This window comes from Sander vitreus, chromosome 20 (assembly GCF_031162955.1).
Source record: "Sander vitreus isolate 19-12246 chromosome 20, sanVit1, whole genome shotgun sequence".
In the NCBI taxonomy this organism is placed as follows: Eukaryota; Metazoa; Chordata; class Actinopteri; order Perciformes; family Percidae; genus Sander; species Sander vitreus.
Window position 1 is genome coordinate 5,373,813 of NC_135874.1, and position 20,528 is coordinate 5,394,340.

The 20,528-nt window shown below is 39.2% G+C and overlaps 1 protein-coding gene across 2 annotated transcripts; it reads right to left on the minus strand.

Moving 5' to 3' along the window:
- Positions 1-3,958: 3,958 nt before the first annotated feature.
- On the minus strand, positions 3,959-16,225 carry marc1 (mitochondrial amidoxime reducing component 1). 2 transcript variants are annotated; one of them, XM_078277849.1, is made up of 7 exons: positions 15,923-16,225; positions 11,742-11,912; positions 8,917-9,079; positions 8,544-8,684; positions 8,182-8,243; positions 6,825-6,896; positions 3,959-4,485 (listed from the first exon to the last, which is right to left on the minus strand). In XM_078277849.1, the coding sequence occupies exons 1-7, from the start codon at positions 16,171-16,173 to the stop codon at positions 4,359-4,361; spliced, it is 987 nt and encodes a 328-aa protein (XP_078133975.1). In that variant the 5' UTR covers positions 16,174-16,225; the 3' UTR covers positions 3,959-4,358. The 2 variants fall into 2 exon arrangements, with proteins under 2 accessions (XP_078133975.1, XP_078133974.1); XM_078277848.1 differs by having other exon boundaries at positions 8,544-8,687.
- Between the last annotated feature and the right edge of the window lie 4,303 nt (positions 16,226-20,528).

Consider the following 20,528-nt stretch of genomic DNA (forward strand, 5'->3'; position numbering starts at 1 on the left):
TATGTCTGTATGTATGTCTATGTCCTCTTTTTTATATGAGCTACCCAGGGATGCAAAAAGAATTTCAGCTCTGGCTGACAATAAAGTTGTATCGTATCTTAAGTGTTTTGTCATTTTTGTTGAATTCCTTGCAGTAAAGTAAAGTACAAGTAACAAGCTGCCCAATAGTGACTGAATTTGCACGTTAGGTACATTTCGAGTATACTGTAACCAACCAGAGCATCCGGCTGTCTGTGTGCATGACAAAGGTACCAACATTTTGTAGTGCCTTTGAGCAAATTGAACTGCTGAATGAAAAATGTCTCAACAGTGCATCACAGTGGCAGAGTACTTGCAAAAAATACAAAAATGAATGTTCAAATTCATGTGGAGTTTGTTTGCTGACTGGGTTTTCTCCTGAAGCACAGGGACATGTAGCGAGATGGGCTGGAGGCTCACCCAATGTATGAAATGACATTACTACATTCTACAATACTATCAGTCAGCGATGGAAGAAGTATTCAGATCCTATACTTCGGTAAAAGTACTAATGCCACACTGTAAAAACACTCTGTTACAAGTAAAAGTCCTGCATTGAAAATGTTACTGAAGTAAAAGTATGTAACTATAATCAGAAATATATACTTAAAAGTATTAAAAGTAAAAGTACTCAATGCAGAAAAATCCTCACATTTTAGAAACTGGAAACAATCCAAACAGTTCTGTCAATCAACTAAGTGTTTAATGGTCTGATCATTTCAGGTGTATATGTAGGCCGTTATATTGTTGGGTACTTTAATTCATAATAAAACATCAGATTTTATAAACTACATGTGTTTTGGGTGCAAAAATCTTCATTTGTAAAGTAACTAAAGCTGTCAGATGAATGTAGTGGAGTAAAAAGTACAATATTTCTCTCTGAAATGTAGCAGAGTAGAAGAAGAAAGTGGCATGAAACTTTCATGAACTTTCAACTTTTCATGAACTCAAGTAAAGTACAAGTACCTCAAATTTGTACTTAAGTAAATATACTTAGTTACATTCCACCAATACTATTAGTGCGTACTGTTCAGCACATGGAATGCAGTATGTTCCATGTACTATATACTGAATGATGACGGTAACAGGAATCCTTCAGAGCAAATAACTTTGTTGCTTTATCTCTTTTTCTGTGGTGAAAACTGATTTTTTGATAAGCCACGCTAGCAGGGATGTCTGTAAAATATTAAAAACAATTATTGGAGGGATTGCTATGAAATGTTGTGCACTTATTCATGGTGGCCAGAGGATGAATCTTACTTACTTTGGTGATCCCCTGACTTTTTGTCGAGCGCCAGCGGCGGGCAAAGTTATCACGTAACCAGTAAAATATCTCAACATCTACTGTATGGACAGGCACAACATTTTGTACAGACATTCATGGTGCCCAGGTGATGAATCCTAATAACTTTGCTGACACTGACTCACTTTTGATGATTTAGTGGCCATCAGGTCCAATTTGTCCAATTCTTCTTATTCTGATTTATGACCAAATACCTGCAAAGCGTATGGCATTCCCATCAGTCTCAGCTGTACTTTGTGTTTAGGCCGGCATGCTAACACACTATGCATAGATGATGAACATGGTAAACATATACCTACTAGACTGTGTCTGTGTCTTACTGTACTTTCACTTAAAAACATATTATATCATGACCATTGGCAGTATTAGAAGTGAAACTTAAATAAGCTTAATACTTACAGCTAGTTATATTATTCTATTATCTATCTATGCCTTCACTCTCTCAGATACAGTAAAAACAGGTTCTTTTGAGATGACACCACCAGAGTGCTCTTGCTTTAACATGGACACAAGAGAAGACCTCTGTCAGCTTTGTGAGAAATGTGGCACCATTCCACAACTTACTCTCAGTGTAGAAATGATGATCTCTAACTGAAAAAAAAAGAAAGTCTGTTAAGGTCTATTTTGATTTAAGAGTAAAAAAACTAACTATATAAAGGATTATGGTCCAAATAAAATGAATGCTCCACATTTTGTAATAAAACTTCAAAAAGTAAACATGAATGAAATGTTGTATTAGAATGATTTGATTTGAAAAACAAAACTATCAATTGAAAAATGTCCTTATTAAAAACATACATGAATGTAGGTGCCACATATTGTCGTTTATGGTCTCTTTATATTATTTATTGTATTGTGCACTTATATTGTAGGTGGTGGGCGTTTTCATCGCGGTTTGAGCGGAAGTGATAACGTATTTGTTTACTTCACCTGTTCACCTGTTTTTTTGGGGGGGGTTTTGACAGAGAGGGCTTGAGCCTGGGATCGAACACTTTCTGTTGACCGCCGCACTAACGCACTTATTTCGACTCACAAAGTAAATAACTTTACATTTGGTCAGTGTCTCAGTGTTTAGTCCCTCGCGGCAGCTCTTTGTTGGACTGCTCACAGCCACAACAATGCTTTTAAGAAAAGGCAGATTAGTGTTGCTGTACTGTGTTGTCAAGACATGGGCAGCCAATGCATGCCATTTATTTCTTTAAAAGAAAATGTTTTGACAATACAGTTTCTGTCTGTTGATGACGCTTTCTTGATGCTGATCTTCTTGTAATCAACTCAAACCATTGTCACTGCTACAATATGAACTGAAATCTTTCACGTAAATAGCAAAGAGGTTTGTTTATATAAAAATATATCCAGAAACATCTTCCTCCGCTCTACAGGCTCGTGTGCTGGTTTAGTAAAGCCACGTTGCTCCCTACTGGTTTTGTCGTGTACTAAAACTGGGTCTCACTGGGACCTCTAATAAAACTGTTTACACTCATGGGACTCCTAAGAACATTTGGGTTAAAGAGACCGAAACTGATCTAAAATACTGACAGCGATTCACATATTGTCCATTAATAAAAAGGTCATAGGTCACTGAGCCTCTGCTGGTAACACTTTGTAAGTACATGACACTAGGGAGGCTGGGAAACATTTACCCTGACAAGTGATACAGAACAGGGTCACTTCTTTAGTATTAAGGATTTAGGTCTGTCTGCAACGTGATATCATGACTTCGCGTAAACATACACGCCACTTTCTAAAGCCAAGTGGCGTGTTATCTGTACACATTTTGAGCTATACGCTTGTATGTCTACGCCGTATACAGCGGATGGCAGTCTGCAACGTCACAGTGTTAACATACGCGCCACTTTCTAAAGCCACGTGGCGAGTTATCGCGAGGCTCTGTGTTATCGCGAGGCTACGGTTGGGTTTAGGAAACATCACACGCGGGTTGGGTTTAGGAAAAGAAGAACCGGTTGGGTTTAGGAATAGAAGAACGGGGTTGGGTTTAGGAAAAGAACAAATGTGGAAAGGAAACGTCACACGCGGGACACGATCCCCGGTCTCCTGGGTGAAAGTCCTGTGTTGTTTTACCCATCCTCCACCCCGACCAACCTCCCTACGCAGATTTTCGCCCTTTCACTCGCTATGGCGTCAATTCACACGCAATCACAAGGTAATGTAAGACAATGGAGGCCAAACGGCGTTGATAAACACACTAAAAAGCGAGTACGCGTCTTGATAACACGCCAATACTGGCATAAGAATTGGCGTGCATGGATCTGAATTTTAAATACAAGCCAAGTAAGTCATTATTTGGTTCTTGTTGACAGCAGTATGTATACCAACGTTCATTTGTAAAGTTAATGTTATTATGTAATCATTGAGAATTGAAAAAACGCAATGATTGTGTTTCGATTGTCACTTTGTCAGCCTGGGACTTAACTATTAATGTTTTAAAAAAGTATAATCAGTTGTTATTTTGTGCTACTTGTAGATCTTAAATTAGTTTTGCCCTTTAGAATATGAAGATGTGAAAAACACTATTAAATGGGAGGACAGTTTATTCATGTAATTATTAGTAAGTCAGAGAGTTAACATCTTAAACGCTCTGCTGCTTTTTAATACCAGACGTTGTTGCTGCCCAGCGGAGGTGTTCAGCCCTTTATTCCAGGAATAATTGCACATGTAAAGTTTTATATTAAAATGACTTTAGGCAGCTTAATTTATCTCTTTTACAGCAGCGTGTACTTTCAGGATTTAATTACCAATGAAATCAATGAAAAAAACAACATATAGATAATAAAATCCACTATAAAAATGTTATATTTTAAACTGCATGTTATCTCAGTGGAATGGTCTCTCTGTGATTCACAGCCCCATTTAAAAAAAAACATTGATATTTTGTGTTTGCAATTTTAGTCTTTTATTCCTTTACTGTACACTAATAACTGTGTTAGTGTATTCTTTAGTGTGGACTAGCACAGTGATTATACAGTGATAGTGGTAATAGTTTGTTGGCATGTTTTCCCCTCTCTGACTCCCTCCATCACCGGCTGATCTTGTACACCACGTCGCCGACCTGCAGGATGCCCGTCTTCTTCACCGTGTGCAGCTGTCCAAACAACGGAGACGCTTTGTAGATGTGCTTCTCGGACGGCTTGCACAGACGATAGCTGCGAAAGAATCATGGTCAGGAGTAAGAAGGCATTTAGGTGTGAAATCGGACAGAAAACAAGGCCACTAAGATTCATGTGAACATTTTTCAGTTCTTAAAATGACACTTCCTTAAGGGAAAGTGTCTAGTTGAATCAATTTGACTAACCAAACTCATTGAGATGATAGAAAGCACATTGAAACTGACTAGAAATAAAAGTGAAAACGGCATCCCAAAAGTACAATTACCAGTCTACATAAAAAAAGAATACAATGAATCAATGAAGCTTGGAATCACATTTTTATTTTATGTATTTTTTCTACGCCCCTGTTGTGTTCCTTAACCCCCCCCCCCCAATGTAGCACAAGTATACTTTATGCTTCACAGTTACTGTTTTCCGTCAGATCGCTATAGATTTGGACATTTCTGACAGCACTTGAAGGCAGCTTCATTTCACGGAGAAAGAGAAAAGAGACGTGTGCTGCACGGTTTGGATGGTACGGTCCACTATAGTGGTTTCTGAAATTGTTGGGAAACATATTTACAGGTAAGAAGGACATATACATGTTCTTAGCCCCCTGAACGGCTACCTCTTTTGGGGAGTGGCTTGTCAACTCTTTTGAAGGGGACAAATCTAGCCCTTCTAAATATTGAGGGGACATATCCCCTGCCCCCCCCCCCCCCTGAAATCTACACCTATGTACATATTAATCTGTAAAAACAAATGTGATACAGAGTTGCCAGATTTACCTGACATTAAAAAAGCCCAATGAGATCCCTGAATCTGTCACAAAAGTAGTCCAATTTTCAACTTTGAATTATGAGAGATTTTTGTCTGTCCACCTTTTGTATGCATGAAACAACAATTGTTCTTTTTTTTTTTTAGGCTGAAGTGGGATGCTGCTAATGCCAAACACTTATTACCACCAAAATGTAAAAATTCAACCTTCCTTATAGGTCCTATGACATGCTGCTTTTTGGATGCTTTTATATAGACCTTAGTGGTCCCCTAATACTGTATCTGAAGTCTCTTTTATATAGACCTTAGTGGTCCCCTAATACTGTATCTGAAGTCTCTTTTATATAGGCCTTAGTGGTCCCCCTAATACTGTATGTGAAGTCTCTTTTATATGGGCCTTAGTGGTCCCCCTAATACTGTATCTGAAGTCTCTTTTATATAGACCTTAGTGGTCCCCTAATACTGTATCTGAAGTCTCTTTTATATAGACCTTAGTGGTCCCCTAATACTGTATCTGAAGTCTCTTTTATATAGGCCTTAGTGGTCCCCTAATACTGTATCTGAAGTCTCTTTTATATAGGCCTTAGTGGTCCCCTAATACTGTATCTGAAGTCTCTTTTATATAGGCCTTAGTGGTCCACTAATACTGTATCTGAAGTCTCTTTTATATAGACCTTAGTGGTCCCCCTAATACTGTATCTGAAGTCTCTTTTATATAGGCCTTAGTGGTCCCCTAATACTGTATCTGAAGTCTCTTTTATATAGGCCTTAGTGGTCCCCTAATACTGTATCTGAAGTCTCTTTTATATAGGCCTTAGTGGTCCCCCTAATACTGTATCTGAAGTCTCTTTTATATAGGCCTTAGTGGTCCCCCTAATACTGTATCTGAAGTCTCTTTTATATAGGCCTTAGTGGTCCCCCTAATACTGTATCTGAAGTCTCTTTTATATAGGCCTTAGTGGTCCCCTAATACTGTATCTGAAGTCTCTCTTATATAGGCCTTAGTGGTCCCCTAATACTGTATCTGAAGTCTCTTTTATATAGGCCTTAGTGGTCCCCTAATACTGTATCTGAAGTCTCTTTTATATAGACCTTAGTGGTCCCCTAATACTGTATCTAAAGTCTCTTTCCTGAAATTCAGCCTTGGTGCAGAATTACAGCCACTAGAGCCAGTCCCACAATGAGCTTTCCTTAGGATGTCCCATTTCTGTGTCTGTAGCTTTAAATGCTATTGAGGAGGAAAGAGGGGGGCAAGGTGGAGGGTGGCGGTGTGGCCTTGACCAACTGCCATGCTTCGCTCGTTTGCAAGCCATGATGTGTCTCTCTTTCTCATGGGTGGGCCAAATTCTCTGGTCGGGCAAAGCAGGGAAAGGGGAGGTAATCTTTCCCCTTATGTCATAAGGAGCAAGATTCCAGATCGGCCCATCTGAGCTTTCATTTTCTCAAAGGCAGAGCAGGATACCCAGGGCTCGGTTTACACCTATCACCATTTCTAGCCACTGGGGGATCATAGGCAGGCTGGGGGAACTCATTACCTCAAAAACCTCATAAAGTGAAATGTTCATGCCATGGGACCTTTAAATAATACTATATAGTTAAAGTTTGGGTTAAAACTTTACCTTTTCAGTGTGTCCAGAGGCTCTTTTCTGGTGATTACACCCGTTTCAGGGTCAACGGTGGTGAAAACACATCTGAAGACAACAAAGGTTACAGGTTAGTTTCCATCCATCCTGTTAACCCTAAATCTCTACAGGTAGAAAGACACACTCAAGCATTTTAACATCAAATAGACACTTCATTTGACAATCACTGGTGGACCAGACTAGTGGATGGAAAACTAACAAAATACACATTAAAGTGTTTATTTTGGACACTTTGTCTATTAAACCAAAAGTTAGCATTAGATAATGCCTCATTTGCATTTTTAAACATAACATTTTGGAAACCTTGTAATACAAAAAAAATAATCCTCAATGTAAATAATCAACTGGGGAAGTTTCATGATGATATACTGTATATATTAGTTACAGATTATTTTTTTTACCCTATTCATCTTAAGTGTCTTCAAAATGTATGTAGATTTACAATGCATTATTTTTAAAGGCCATTTTCTCAAAATGAGTTTTTTCTCAGACTCTGAGCCAGAAACCTCCATTTTGTAGCACTTACATAGACTTCACTGCTTCTTTCCCATCTATACTCTGAAGGTTTTTACAGAGGGGTTTGCTCAGATATCATTCTTAGCCAGATTTATACAACATCCCATCCATCTTCGTCCACTTATCCGGAGTCGGGTGGCCGGGGCAGCAGCTCCAGCAGGGGACCCCAAACTTCCCTTTCCCGAGCCACATTAACCAGCTCCGACTGGGGGATCCTGAGGCGTTCCCAGGCCAGGTTGGAGATATAATCCCTCCACCTAGTTCTGGGTCTTCCCCGAGGCCTCCTCCCAGCTGGACGTGCCTGGAACACCTCCCTAGGGAGGCGCCCAGGGGGCATCCTTACCAGATCCGAACCACCTCAACTGGCTCCTTTCAACGCAAAGGAGCAGCGGCTCTACTCCGAGCTCCTCACGGATGACTGAGCTTCTCACCCTATCTCTAAGGGAGACGCCAGCCACCCTCCTGAGGAAACCCATTTCGGCCGCTTGTACCCTTATACAACATGTTATTCCTAAAAACATGAAGAAAATTGATTTGTTCAATAGCTGGTGACAGTATTTTCGGATTTATGGAGTGATTAAAAGAGCTATTAAAAGAAAATTCTCTCTTTAAAAACCTTTGACTCTAATATGTCAACAAAATGAATAAAACAATTTTTAACCTGGCTTTATCCAATGTTTACATTTCTGTTCTGGAAATGAATACCACTTAGCCCATATTTAATAAGATAATGCCTCATTTGTTGTTGTTGTTGTTGTTGATAAATAAAGGGATTCTGTCTCTGGTTAAAATCTGTGTGAAGCATCAAGTGTGTTACCGTCCACATGACATTATACGCTGCAATCTCACGCTGCCAATCTGGAGCTCTTCCCACGAATCCTAAAAAAAAACGAGCAGTTGGGTTTTTGAGTTGGAGATAAAATTAGCACACGCTGCTCACACTGAAAAGGGCGAGGGATTAGTCAGAAGTACAGGACCAAATGATCTTTTTTTTTTCCTCACAGGAGGGAAAACAAAACCTCATGGGCTGTAGTGTAGAGACACATAGGATCTGTTATCTTCAGATGGAATCTTTACATGACTGCCTTGATATATTTTTCTTTCTGATTTTGTAATTAAAGACGGGGAATCAGCAGGGAAAGGAAATCAGAAAAATACTTGCAGATGTGAACAACACACCTCATCGAATGCTTCACAGTCACTTATGACAATGCTTGGGCGGAAACGCTCCAGTGTGACCTCCTTCTCCAACTTGCTGCTGAGATCCTTGACAGAGGACTCGGACAGCAGCATCACAGGTCCGAAATCTGGGTAGGCCACCTGCTGGATAGAAGGGTAAACACTGTGACTGTATGACATTATTCCTCCACAGCTCTGCGGAGGAGGGTCTGGTTAGTCCACACAGCATTGCGAGACTATGAATATAGTAACACTTTATGGTAAAGCTGACACCAAGGTGGAAAATATTTATCTTTAAGTAGAGGCATTCAGTTAACGCCTCAAAATGTGGTAATAAAAAGCAACACAGTCCTGAGTCCAGAGTCCTGTTTACCTCACATTGTGGGAAAAGAGGATACTCTTCCGCCGGCCTCCTCGCCTTCATCTGGGGTTCAAAGTGCACCAGGCGAAAGGTTTTCTCTTCACCCAGAAAACGAGTGAGCCAGCGAGACGCTTCGTCACCGCAATCCCGTCCCTGGATGTCAGCTTCAAACACTCTGCAGCACAAAGAACAACAAGAAGCATTTCTACACGAGTCTAAAAAAAACAGAGTTGGTACAAGGAAATAATGCAAAAGACAAATAAACAATGTAAACCTGAACCAAAAATTAAAAAAATATTTATGATTTGAAACAAGCGTTACCAACAACATCTACAGTATCTATTATGGCCTTCTTTTTGGGAGTAATACACAATGTCCTTAGATGACAATATGAGCATAGTTATATATAGATACCGTTTGAGTTCTTTTGCAAGCAAACATGCAGAAGATCCACTGCTTTTCTGACTTTTATATGATTGCAAACTGAATATTTTTGGGTTGGACTGATGTTGAAGATGTCACTGTGGGAAATTAGAACAGGCAACTGTTTTGTGCCCTTTATACAAAACATTAGGAAATTTACAAGGAAAATAATCCACAGAATTATGAATACTGTAATTTCTTAGTTAGCAGACTTTAACTGTCCGTATCTTAAAAACATAAATAAAAAATATGTCTATGTCTATATATATATATATATATATATATATATATATATATATATATATATATTAGGGCTGTCAGCGTTAACACGTTAATCGCGATGCGATTAAGGGCCGACGCAATGCAATTAATTAATTTATTTTACACTTCACTCGGCTTTGCGTTGTGCCTAACGGCTACTATTTTGACCCTTTGGCGCTGCCGTACTTCTTCATAACTCATCTTCTGCTGCAGAATGCAGGCAGGCTGCCGGCACGGAGAAAGACAGCAGCAACACACTTCTGAATGGCGCTTTTCTTTTTAAAAAACTCCCGGACGGCTCAGTAGACAAGTCGAAAGCCATATGCACGTTGTGTAAAGCCGAATTTAAATATCACCGAAGCACGTCAAGCTTGAGCTACCACCTACGGAGCTAAGCATATTAACGTGACGCAGTTTGATGCTAGCGGGCTCAGGCAAAGCAGTATTTTGGAGAGTGCTACTTGCTGACCTGTGAATGAAACCAAATCCAAAAAAATTACTACAGCTCTTGCAAAATGGGTGGCAACTAACTCCAGACCTGTCAGCATCGTAGAGGACTCGGGTCTTAAAGACGTACTACGGTTGGCATGTTCTGACCCGTCTTATACACTGCCATCGAGGGGGACAGTAGTTTCACCATACACAGCCTGTATGACACGGAGAAAGCAGCTAAACTGGAACTGCTGCCAAGTGCAAACGCTGTCTCATTAACCGGTGATCACTGGACGTCAGTGAGTAATCACCATTATTTAGGAGTTACTAAACACTAGATTGACTCTGGCTGGACTTTGCACTCGTTTGCCTTAACGGTGGTTGTTAGTGTTACATCTCAGTCAATTGTTCTCAATCCTTGTTAAAAATGTAAAGGTTAAATGTCCTGCTGTGGCATCTGGTTTTTGGACCATTTTGTTTGTGCTGTATAAGCAAAGTGTTAGTGTTACATCTCAGTTAGGTTAGGTACTTGTAGGAATTGCGTAATAATGACAGATTCACACATTTGTTTACAGTAAATAAATAATAGTCAAGTTCATAAAGTCACTTTCTTTGCATTCAATTGATTCCCAATCAAGATACACTGGTAAGAATTGCTTTCCATTGTTAATATGTACTTAAAAACTGTTCTGAAATGCAAAATAATAGAATTTTAATTGTGATAAAACATGCGATTAATCGCGATTAACTATAGAACTTCAGCGATTAATCGCGATAAAAAAAATGTATCGTTTGACAGCCCTAATATATATATATATATATATATATATATATATATATATATATATATATATATATATATATATTTATTATCCAACCCTTTTTAAAGCGTCAGGTCATTAGAATATTTTCAAAACTTTTTGGCTCTTGACCCATTTGGTTAAACGTTTAATCAAACAGACAGATGTTTCCTTCCTCTCTACACTGACGACTTAGACTGGGTAAACCCAGCCCGATCTGCCGGTGGTTTGATTTCTCCCTGCAGCTCAGGCTGGAAACCTGTACGTTTATCTATCCTGCTTCTGTTACAAATCTGACCAATCACAAACTGGCTTATCCACCTGGCGCGCTATTGGCGGGTTTAACAGGACGACGATAGAGAAGCGACCAAGCAGCTTTTTGTTTACATTCAACATGGCGGCCACCCGTTGATGCCGCTGTCGCTGCTACATCACCCGGATCGTTGGTCTGATTGGTTGAAGGACTATCCAATTGCGTACAGAGTCATTTGAACTATGCCCGTTGATCACGCCTCTTGTGCAGTAGAAAATACAGAGCAGTGAGGCCGGGTTGGCTCAGTGGTAGAGCAGGTGCACATGTACTGAGAGGTTTATGCCCTGACGCAGAGGTCCAGGTGTTCGAATCCGACCTGTGATGATTTCCTGCATGTCTTCCCCCCTCTCTCTCCCCTTTCTCACCTAGCTGTCCTGTCAAAAATTAAAGGCAGAAAAGCCCAAAAAAATTATCTAAACAAAAAAAAAAAGAAAAGAAAATACAGAGCAGACTCCCCAGACTAATGTTCAATCTTAAAAGACTGAGCTTGGTCTGGTGATAGCCAGACTACTGACGACTGTCAAAGAAACACAAAAGCATCAAACGAGTAAAATAAACAGTTGTGGATTTAGTCAGAGAAGACTAAAAATAAAGCCCTGATGTGAAACCTGCAGTCCATGACGGGGTTGTCGGGCTGCTTGATGGGGAACCGCAGCTCCTCCATGTTGGGGCTGTTAAGACAAACATGGCCGCCTTCGCAGGTCAGAGACACCAACACCAGGCGAGGCTGCTGTCGGCCCGTCACCATGTGGCCGTCCTCGGTCACCACCAGCCAGTGTCTGCAATCAACACAAACAGTTCCTTTAGAACAAATCTTGCGCACCAAAATAAAAACTTAAAAATATTTTTTTGGGGTTCCATATTAGCCTACATTAGTGGAAGATTATGGATGAGTTCAAATATAAAATGCATTTTAAAATAGCCAGTTAAGGTGCAGATAGTTTGGATTATTTGATAAGCTGTTGTGTAGTTCAGAGACCTTCTTTTAGGTCTTACCAGCCACAACTACCGCAGACCCCTGAGTGGGTGGGGAAGACCTTTAATCTATAACAATGAGTATGATGTATGTTAATTAATGAATCGTTAATGAGTAACTTTTGAATACCTGATTGGAGGACTACAGTACATTATGATGAGTTACTAGAGAACAGCTCAGGAGATGCTATATTAATTAGGTTATGATTACTTCATAAATATGTGAATTGAGCATACTGAGCAATTTTTTCACTCGTTCATTAATAATAACTTAAACATTGCTTACCGTCCTTTGTGTACCGTACTGTAAAGTGATACATCTATCTAATAAATCGGAAAGCCTCTGTATGTGTGTGTGTGTGTGTGTGTGTGTGTGTGTGTGTGTGTGTGTGTGTGTCAAGGTAATAATCGTTAATGAAAACAAACGAAATAACGAAAACTAGGTGGGAAAAAACATTGTCGTTAACTGAAATAAAAAATAAAAATGAGGCATTACAAGAAAAAGATAACTAAACTAAAACTAATGTCTGTTTGCAAAACTAACTACAATAAAATAATCAAGTAAATGTCCTTAGTTTTCGTCTTTGTTGATGTCTTTCATACAGCAAATAACGTTATATCTTTCCGACCATGACGTTTCCCGTAGACATGTATAGTTTCCGACTGGGAACCCAGAAATTCCGACATTCCACGTCAAATTGAACACAACATGTCCGTGCCCCTCACCTGGCATCATGGCTGTACCGAAAGTCGGAAAAAAGCGGCAGTCCTATTTGATAATGACTGTGTCAGGTAAAAGCGCCTTGCAGTGGAAGGTGGTGAAATATGTGGACAATTTATTAAAGGGAAAAATCCCACGAATTTGAAAGTACATTTGAGAAGCGCGCACAAGCTAGGAGGCTAACCTAGCTTACCTTAACAAGGTAAAGGAGAACGCAAAGCCCCCTTTCCCCGAAACAGAAGCTAACCCCGGTACAGGGCATGGATGTATGGGTACAGGGCCAGGCAGCATGACGGAGACAACAGCAGGACAGAGAACACTACAGGAGGGCTTTCACCGGTGGCCCGATAGCTGCTGGTTAGTAAATACGCTAAAAGCGGGAGGAAGCGTGGGTTAATATGTGTATTGATACTGGGATGTCTACACGACTGTGTGAGTCGATTGACTTCAAAAAGTTTTCCACTTTACTCGAACCAAAGTTCAAAACACCTGTTCATGTCTTCTTTAGTCTGTTGGTTTTTTTCCTGGAACACGTCACTTACACATTTTGCACATAATGCGCCGTCTTGTGTAGACTGTTTACATATGTATAACCATATGTAGGCTACATTTTATGTACTGGTGTTATTGTTGAATACATTGTGAATACATATTTCCAAAATTGTATGATGTTTTTGTTGAGTTATTATTACACAATACCTTTTCTGACCTTTTTGAATCCCCCGACAAATAACCCATATTAAAAAAAAAAAAAGACTAAAACTAATAAAAACTAAACTAAAACTAAGCATTTTCAAAAAATAAAAACTAAACTAGCAAACCTGCTTTAAAAACTAATTAAAACTAAACTAAATTTGAAAACAAAAAGTCAAAACGAAATAAAAATAAAAACTAATGAAAAATGCAAAACTATAATAACCTTGGTGTGTGTGTGTGGTCGGTCTTTGAAATAGCTCATGAACGGTTCATCCAATCTACTTCACACTTGGTTTCCCGGGTAACCAATGAACTTGAGGTTTGGAATTTGGAGCAGTTTGGACAGCGTTGGATATTAAACTGTTAATAAAACTAAAAGACCGCAGAAAAAGATGGTTGAAATCAAATCCATACTTCAACGTTAACCGTCAAGCCACTAAGCCCGTTTGGAAATGAACATATCTGCTGAAATGTTAAATTCTTTAACGACAATAATGACGAGACGAGACAGCACCGCCGTCATTACACGCTGACTGTGGCGATATCAACATGCAATATCGTTGACGAAAAAGACAACACTGCTTTATTGCCAATTTTAAAATCAAAAAGACCATAATTCAAATAAATGAACATACTTCTGTGTTGCAGAAGACTTCAAACTAGCGATTCAGACCATAAACTTATTATGACAATGTTTACTGAGGTAATAAATCAAGTGAGAAGTGGATCACTTTCTCATAGACTTCTACAGAAACCGACCTCCTTTTGCAACCGCACGTGTCGCCCCCTGCTGGAATTCAGATAGAATGCAGGTTTAAGGCACTTCCGCATTTGCAGCACTTTGCCAAACGGGGATGCTTTGTCCATTAACATTAACAGTCTATGGTCTGAATATGATAAAAACTGATTTTACACATTTTAAGAATCCTGCTGTCTCTGATTTTTTTCAGGAACTAATTGTAACGATAATGGTGAAGTAATGAGGGACTATGTAGTAAATATTAAGTATTTAGTATTGGATGATTCTGTGTTCGTAAGTCTTCTTGAAGGAGAGGAGCATCAGCATTAAACCTGTGGTCCATGACTTTGTATCTTGGTGTGATGATTCCTTCCTCCAAACAAACATGTCAGAAACTAAAGACATGTTAATCTGTTTCAGATGTAGGCCCACACAGGTGCCTGGCCATGCAAGGCTCTCGGCTATTATGTCAAAAAGAACCTTCAAATGGATCCTGAACTTGATAATTGGAAGTCAATATGAAGAGGATAAGATGGGAGCGATGGGAGTGGTCCTGCTGCTGGACCTGCTCTACAGCCTCGCAGCAGGGTTCTGGTCTAGACCAGTAGTAGACGGTCGAGGGACGACTTGCTGAGGCAGAGGGAAAGGGGACAGCAGTAGTCTAGCCGGGATGATCTAAACCGTGACTGGTCATCTCTCGCTCAGATTGTGATACAACAGCTCTAAGTTTGGCAATGTTTCTTAATTGCAAGAAACCTGTAGGCCTACGGGTCCATGATTTGATATGTTGCAAGAAACCTGTACGGGTTCATGATTTGATATGTTGATCAAAATACATATGTTATGATTAGGGCTGGGCAATATATCGATATTATATCGATATCGATACTGTATATGAGGCTAGATATCGTCTTAAATTTCGGATATCGTAATATCCTGATATGAGACAAGCGTTGTCTTTTACTGGTTTAAAAGGCTGCATTACAGTAGAGTGATTTAATTTTCTGAACACACCAAACTGTTTACCCACATTTATTATATCAACATAACTGATGATTATTTATCAAAAATCTCAGTGTGTGCATATTTTGTGAAAGCACCAATTGCCAACCCTACAATATCGCCACAATATCGATATCGAGGTATTTGGTCAAAAATATCGGGATATTTGATTTTCTCCATATCGCCCAGCTCTAGTTATGATCAAACATAACACTGAGATTTCTGAGTTTAGACTGTACCGCTGGAGAAAAGTACCCCAAACACTGAGCAACCTTGAAAACTGTGTTATCTGAAGCTACGATATTAAGGACCCCTGTTTTTATCTGCATTGAGCTGTAAAAAACTGTTCGCCATCCAGTCCTTAATGGCGGTCAGAGAATTGTGCAAAACAGTGCAGTGTGTCAGTCTCCTCAGGCTTAAAGAGACATAGGCCTACTGATAATAACCCTCTGATCCACCCGACAAACCCCACTTTAACCCCTGAGTTAAAGTGTCAATAAAAGTCGTCGTGTAAAAAGTACAATATTTCCCTCTCAGAACAATTGTATGTATACGTACAGTAACTGTAAGTGAATGCACTTTCAACCACTGCTCAATACCGTTAATGACCGTGTTGGTAACTCATGTTTGTGTGTATGTTTGTATTCAACATTCACCGATCCTGCAGTTCTCCAAACTTCAATCCGGCTTTCTGGCATTCTGCCAGCGCCACAGACACCGCTTTGCCAGACTTGAGAGGGTGGATGAGGAGCTGCGACACTACGCCTACACGGACAACTTTTTCTGGCTTTCGCAGGTATTTATATCCAAGACCGAATCCTAGAACAGCGAGGCCTACTCCGCCGACCAGAAGAGCGGCTTTCTTATTCTGGGCTAACGCGTTCACAGCCAGCTCCTTCAGCTCCATGTTGGATTTCTCGCAGAGTTTCTTTGGACATTGAACTTTCGTTAAAGTGACAGGAGCCTTCACGTGTTACGTTCACTGACGCTCGATCAACAGCCACTTGCCTCTGCACTTCGGTTTGACAGGCTGCCCATAGCACTATTTTCTCCTTCTTTTTCTTATTCACCCAAAAATGAAATAGCTATTTACAAAATATGGAATCAAATTTCTGGACCTATAAAAGAGGTCAACTAAACAGGACTAAACTCAGACTATGATAACTTAAAGGGGACTTACTCGAAATACTGAAAAAAGAAAACAGGGCTGGGATTGCCTCCACACGGCCCTCACAGACGTTCCCCAATAGCGCGAATCACTGTGACGTCACGCTAACACAAAAATGATGTCTCTGCTGTGCTAAGTGGCGATTTTAGCCCCCCCCTAAATTTCATCTCAGCCACAAAGCCTGTTTGCTCAGTTCCGTTAAATTGTATGCACTGGACGCAGTAGTTTTCTACCCGGAAGTTATTGTAAACAAACATTGCTAATGGGTCTATATGTGAAAAACCTACATTTTTGCACGCATAAAACGGCACATACAGGTACAGCAAAACGTCAGGGCCGCTTTCTAGAGGATACAAAACAGAAGATCCTATACTGTAGATGTCAATGCAATTTGACGTGTGTTTGGATCATAATTTTGACAAAAGTGTTTATTTCTTGTTAAACAAGCTTTTGTTTCATAGACATTTCTAATATTTATTTTGTGACCTTGCCTGAACCTGAGCCAAAATAAGGTTGGACGCCGTCATGACTCTGTTCTCCCTGTCTTCCCCCGTCCAAGTGGATCTATGACCCAACACATTGGCCAGATATTCTGCTTACCTTATCTAGCAAAGCTAAGCTTATTTTTCTGCTAGCTATTTAGCGTACAGATATGAGAGTGCTATTGATCGGTATTTCTTTACACTTTAAACATCTATGTCAGGGGTGTCAAACTCATTTTCACTAAGGGCCACACTGGAAAAAGAGAATCACACCAAGGGCCAGACATGTAGAGTTCATTGACATGCTTTTGCACTTTTTTTTTTCTTCTTTTTTTTTTTACATTTTGGTAGCTTTTTTTCCTCATTTTTGTTATTTTTGTTCCGACTTTTTTGTGGCTTTCTCAGACATTTGTCACCTTTTTGTAAATTTGTTGCTTTTTCCGTAATTTTTGTACGCTTTTTGTCGCATTGTTGTTGACATGAAGCCCTATAAAAGTCATCAAAAGAGTTCCTTAGCCATCATAGAATTTAGCAAATCAAGAAAAACAAAGATACATTTTTTTTTTTAACAACAACCTGTTTCACAGCCTGAATATGAAAACTCTGGGAGTCTCCGAGTCGGCAAATCTGCCATATTCTGCTTTGAATGTCAGGTAATTGCAGTTTAATTTAAAAACACTTTCCTGTGTTTTTGGTTTGGCTCACAGCTAGATGGGCCAAAATTGATTGTGAACCCAAATTAATATACGGGCCAGATCTAAATCTGCAAGGAGCTGGATTTGGCCCACGGGCCTTGAGTTTGACACATGTGATCTATGTGATGAATAAAGGTCTTACTGCTTGGGCCTTTATCAAATAAATTTGCTTTGCCAGAACTTAAACTGACATATAGGTAATTAATTCTGCTTTATTTAGTAAAATTCATTAAAATAAATAAATATTAACACAACATTACAAATACACAAGTGCACTTTAACACACAAATTGGCATAAATATGTGACAGACACCTTCGGTTTTAACCTGCCCAAAATGTTTCTAAAAACAGAGAATAAACCAAGTGACGTAATGCCATCGCTGACCTTCTCAGTGGAACTATTTCTGTCTTTGACATAGATACTCAGGTCTATGGCCAAAGTAGAAAACAGCAGATGCTCCAGCTACAGGGGGTCAATACAGGGATTTGTCAAATGGATACTCCTTCTGTTGCCTTTCTGTGCACATCTAATGGCTGAAGGCAGATTCACAGGCACAAGGCCAGGCCTTACAAGCTGGTTTGATGTTGCAGTGGCAAGAAAATGTTGATCGATTGAACGAGATACAGTCCTAATGGCTCTACTCTCAGCAACTCACACTTTGATGTTATAATTCTGTTCTTGGTGCATACAGCACTTTGATTTGTGGTTATAAATGTATAGCTCCATTCACTCTATTGATGCTCATTCCTGTCTCACTTGTTATGGAGTCATAGTGGTTCCCAACCTAGGGATCAGGTCCCCCACAACATGTCTATACAGTATATCTGAGGGGTTGCACGATGATTAAAAGAAAGAAAAGAAAGTTTAGAATTTTATTCTGAAAAAGTCAACATAAATTGGGATTGCAGAAATATAATATATATATATATATACATATATTTCTTTCTGATTTCCTATCATGTTAATATAATAATGATTTTACAACTTACGTCTAAAATGATTCAATGTGCAAAAGGGAAACAAATCATTCTTTGGTTGTAAGCCAAAATGTTGGGGAACCCCTGTTATAATGCATAATCTCTACATACAGTATTTTATTCTTTTGGACTAAGGTAGCATCAGGACTCCACAAAGAAACATAGAAACAACTGGATGTGTGATGTCCAAACCTGACAATATCACACAACAGAAATAAAACTTACAAGGCAAATAAAGCCAGGCATAGCCAGTGTAAAACAATGGAAGGCCAAACATGTTATACAGGGGTGGACAAAATACCAGAACCACAATTACAAAGGCAATACAGTATCCTTGTAGCAGCAATTCAAGCTACCAATGTCTTGCCTTTTGTACCTCTAAAATTCACTGATAAAAAATTGTAATTTAAGACAAAAGATTTAAGAGCTAATCGATTTTGTCGATTGGTATTCAAGTAAACATAACTGCCTTGTAAAGCACAGAAAACATACACATAACAGCTCAATTTAAACCCTGGTAACTCATGATTTATTATTTATTCTTCATGTATGTTGAATTATGTTTGCTTGTGAACCAGTTTCCATTTCCTCTATATTTGGAACCAAATTACATTGTTCTTTCCAGGTAAGTTATTGAACATTTTTTTATGGAATTATTTGGATATGATGCACCCATAAAGTATAGCGTTACCAATTAACCCAACACATTCTCCCAATATCTGTAGTGGTGTTCTGGTGTCCTAATTAAAACTTTTAATTTTGTCCACCCCCTGCTCAATGTACCACATGATGAACGAATATACATACTGTACTGCTACAAACCATGACATAATGATACACGCCACACTCGGCATACACTGCGCTCGTGACTAACCTGCTGTAGGTTGTCCGGAACTGGACTTCCGTCAGAATTCCCAGGGGGACACCATCTGGGCCAAACGGTCATTTCTATACATTCAGCATGCTTTTCTCACACAGCACAGCGTGATTTATAAATAGCACGGAGATGGTAAAACCACTTGACTACATCTTATACTGTCGTATATTGTATACAGAAATGATACATAATTATTATACATTGCTTACAGAAAATTGGTGAACAGGACTTCCAGTAAAACAACATTCAAACTCAAAAAGAGGCTGTTTTTGAATAAAATATCCACGTTTTAATGTTTTCTATGGATGTTCTTCTCTATAGTTAAGCAAAATAGTACAATATTGTTTTGAACTTGCCAGACAAATTACTATTCTCAATTGTGCATACATCCCTTGGCAAGTTAAGATTAAAAAAAAAAAAAAAAAGTTCTTACAATTATTCAAAATCTTCAAGTACTCTGTGTGTTCAAGTAGTACTTTTATAAAGCATTTTCTTTTCCAAGCGAGAAACAGAGAAACCTGTTGATGCCTGTGCAACATGACGTAGTCCTACTTTAAAACTAATACAGTACTTGCATAAAATATACAGTTGGCTGTTGATTTCAGGGTCCCTTATTGTTAAAAGCGAGTCAAAAGCAGAAAGGATCATCAACCATTATCATGTGCAAACAGTACTTTTGTATTTCAGTAAGGTTCAGTCCAAGATCAGTTTCTCAAGGCGCCAGACCTCGGTCAAATAGTATTTGGCACTTCTTTTCATGTCCATTGTGTGGAGTGTTATTTCACCCCACAATGCAAAATGGAGGAAAGTCGAAAGGAAAAGATCCACCTTCAGATATTTAGAATAGCATCAATCTGTGATGTTCGATATATTTTAATTCTAAACAAAATCATACTCATTTTCCAGGGCCCACATTTCCGTCTTTGGAAACCGACTTGTGTATTGTTTCTTCAGGTGGTGACAGTGGAGGAATCTAACTCATTTATTTAAGTACTGTAACTGTAGTACTATATTGATAACTAGTAACTTATACTATATTGATAATTACTGTGCAATTCCATT

Excerpts from the sequence above, each read along its gene's own strand:
- marc1 (XM_078277848.1), bottom strand. The coding sequence starts at position 16,173 with ATGGAGCTGAAGGAGCTGGCTGTGAACGCGTTAGCCCAGAATAAGAAA. Across the intron at positions 11,913-15,922 it reads TTTGGAGAACTGCAGGATCG|ACACTGGCTGGTGGTGACCG; the intron begins GTGAATGTTGAA and ends TGTTGATTGCAG. Across the intron at positions 9,080-11,741 it reads AACCCCGTCATGGACTGCAG|AGTGTTTGAAGCTGACATCC; the intron begins GTTTCACATCAG and ends TTTGTGCTGCAG.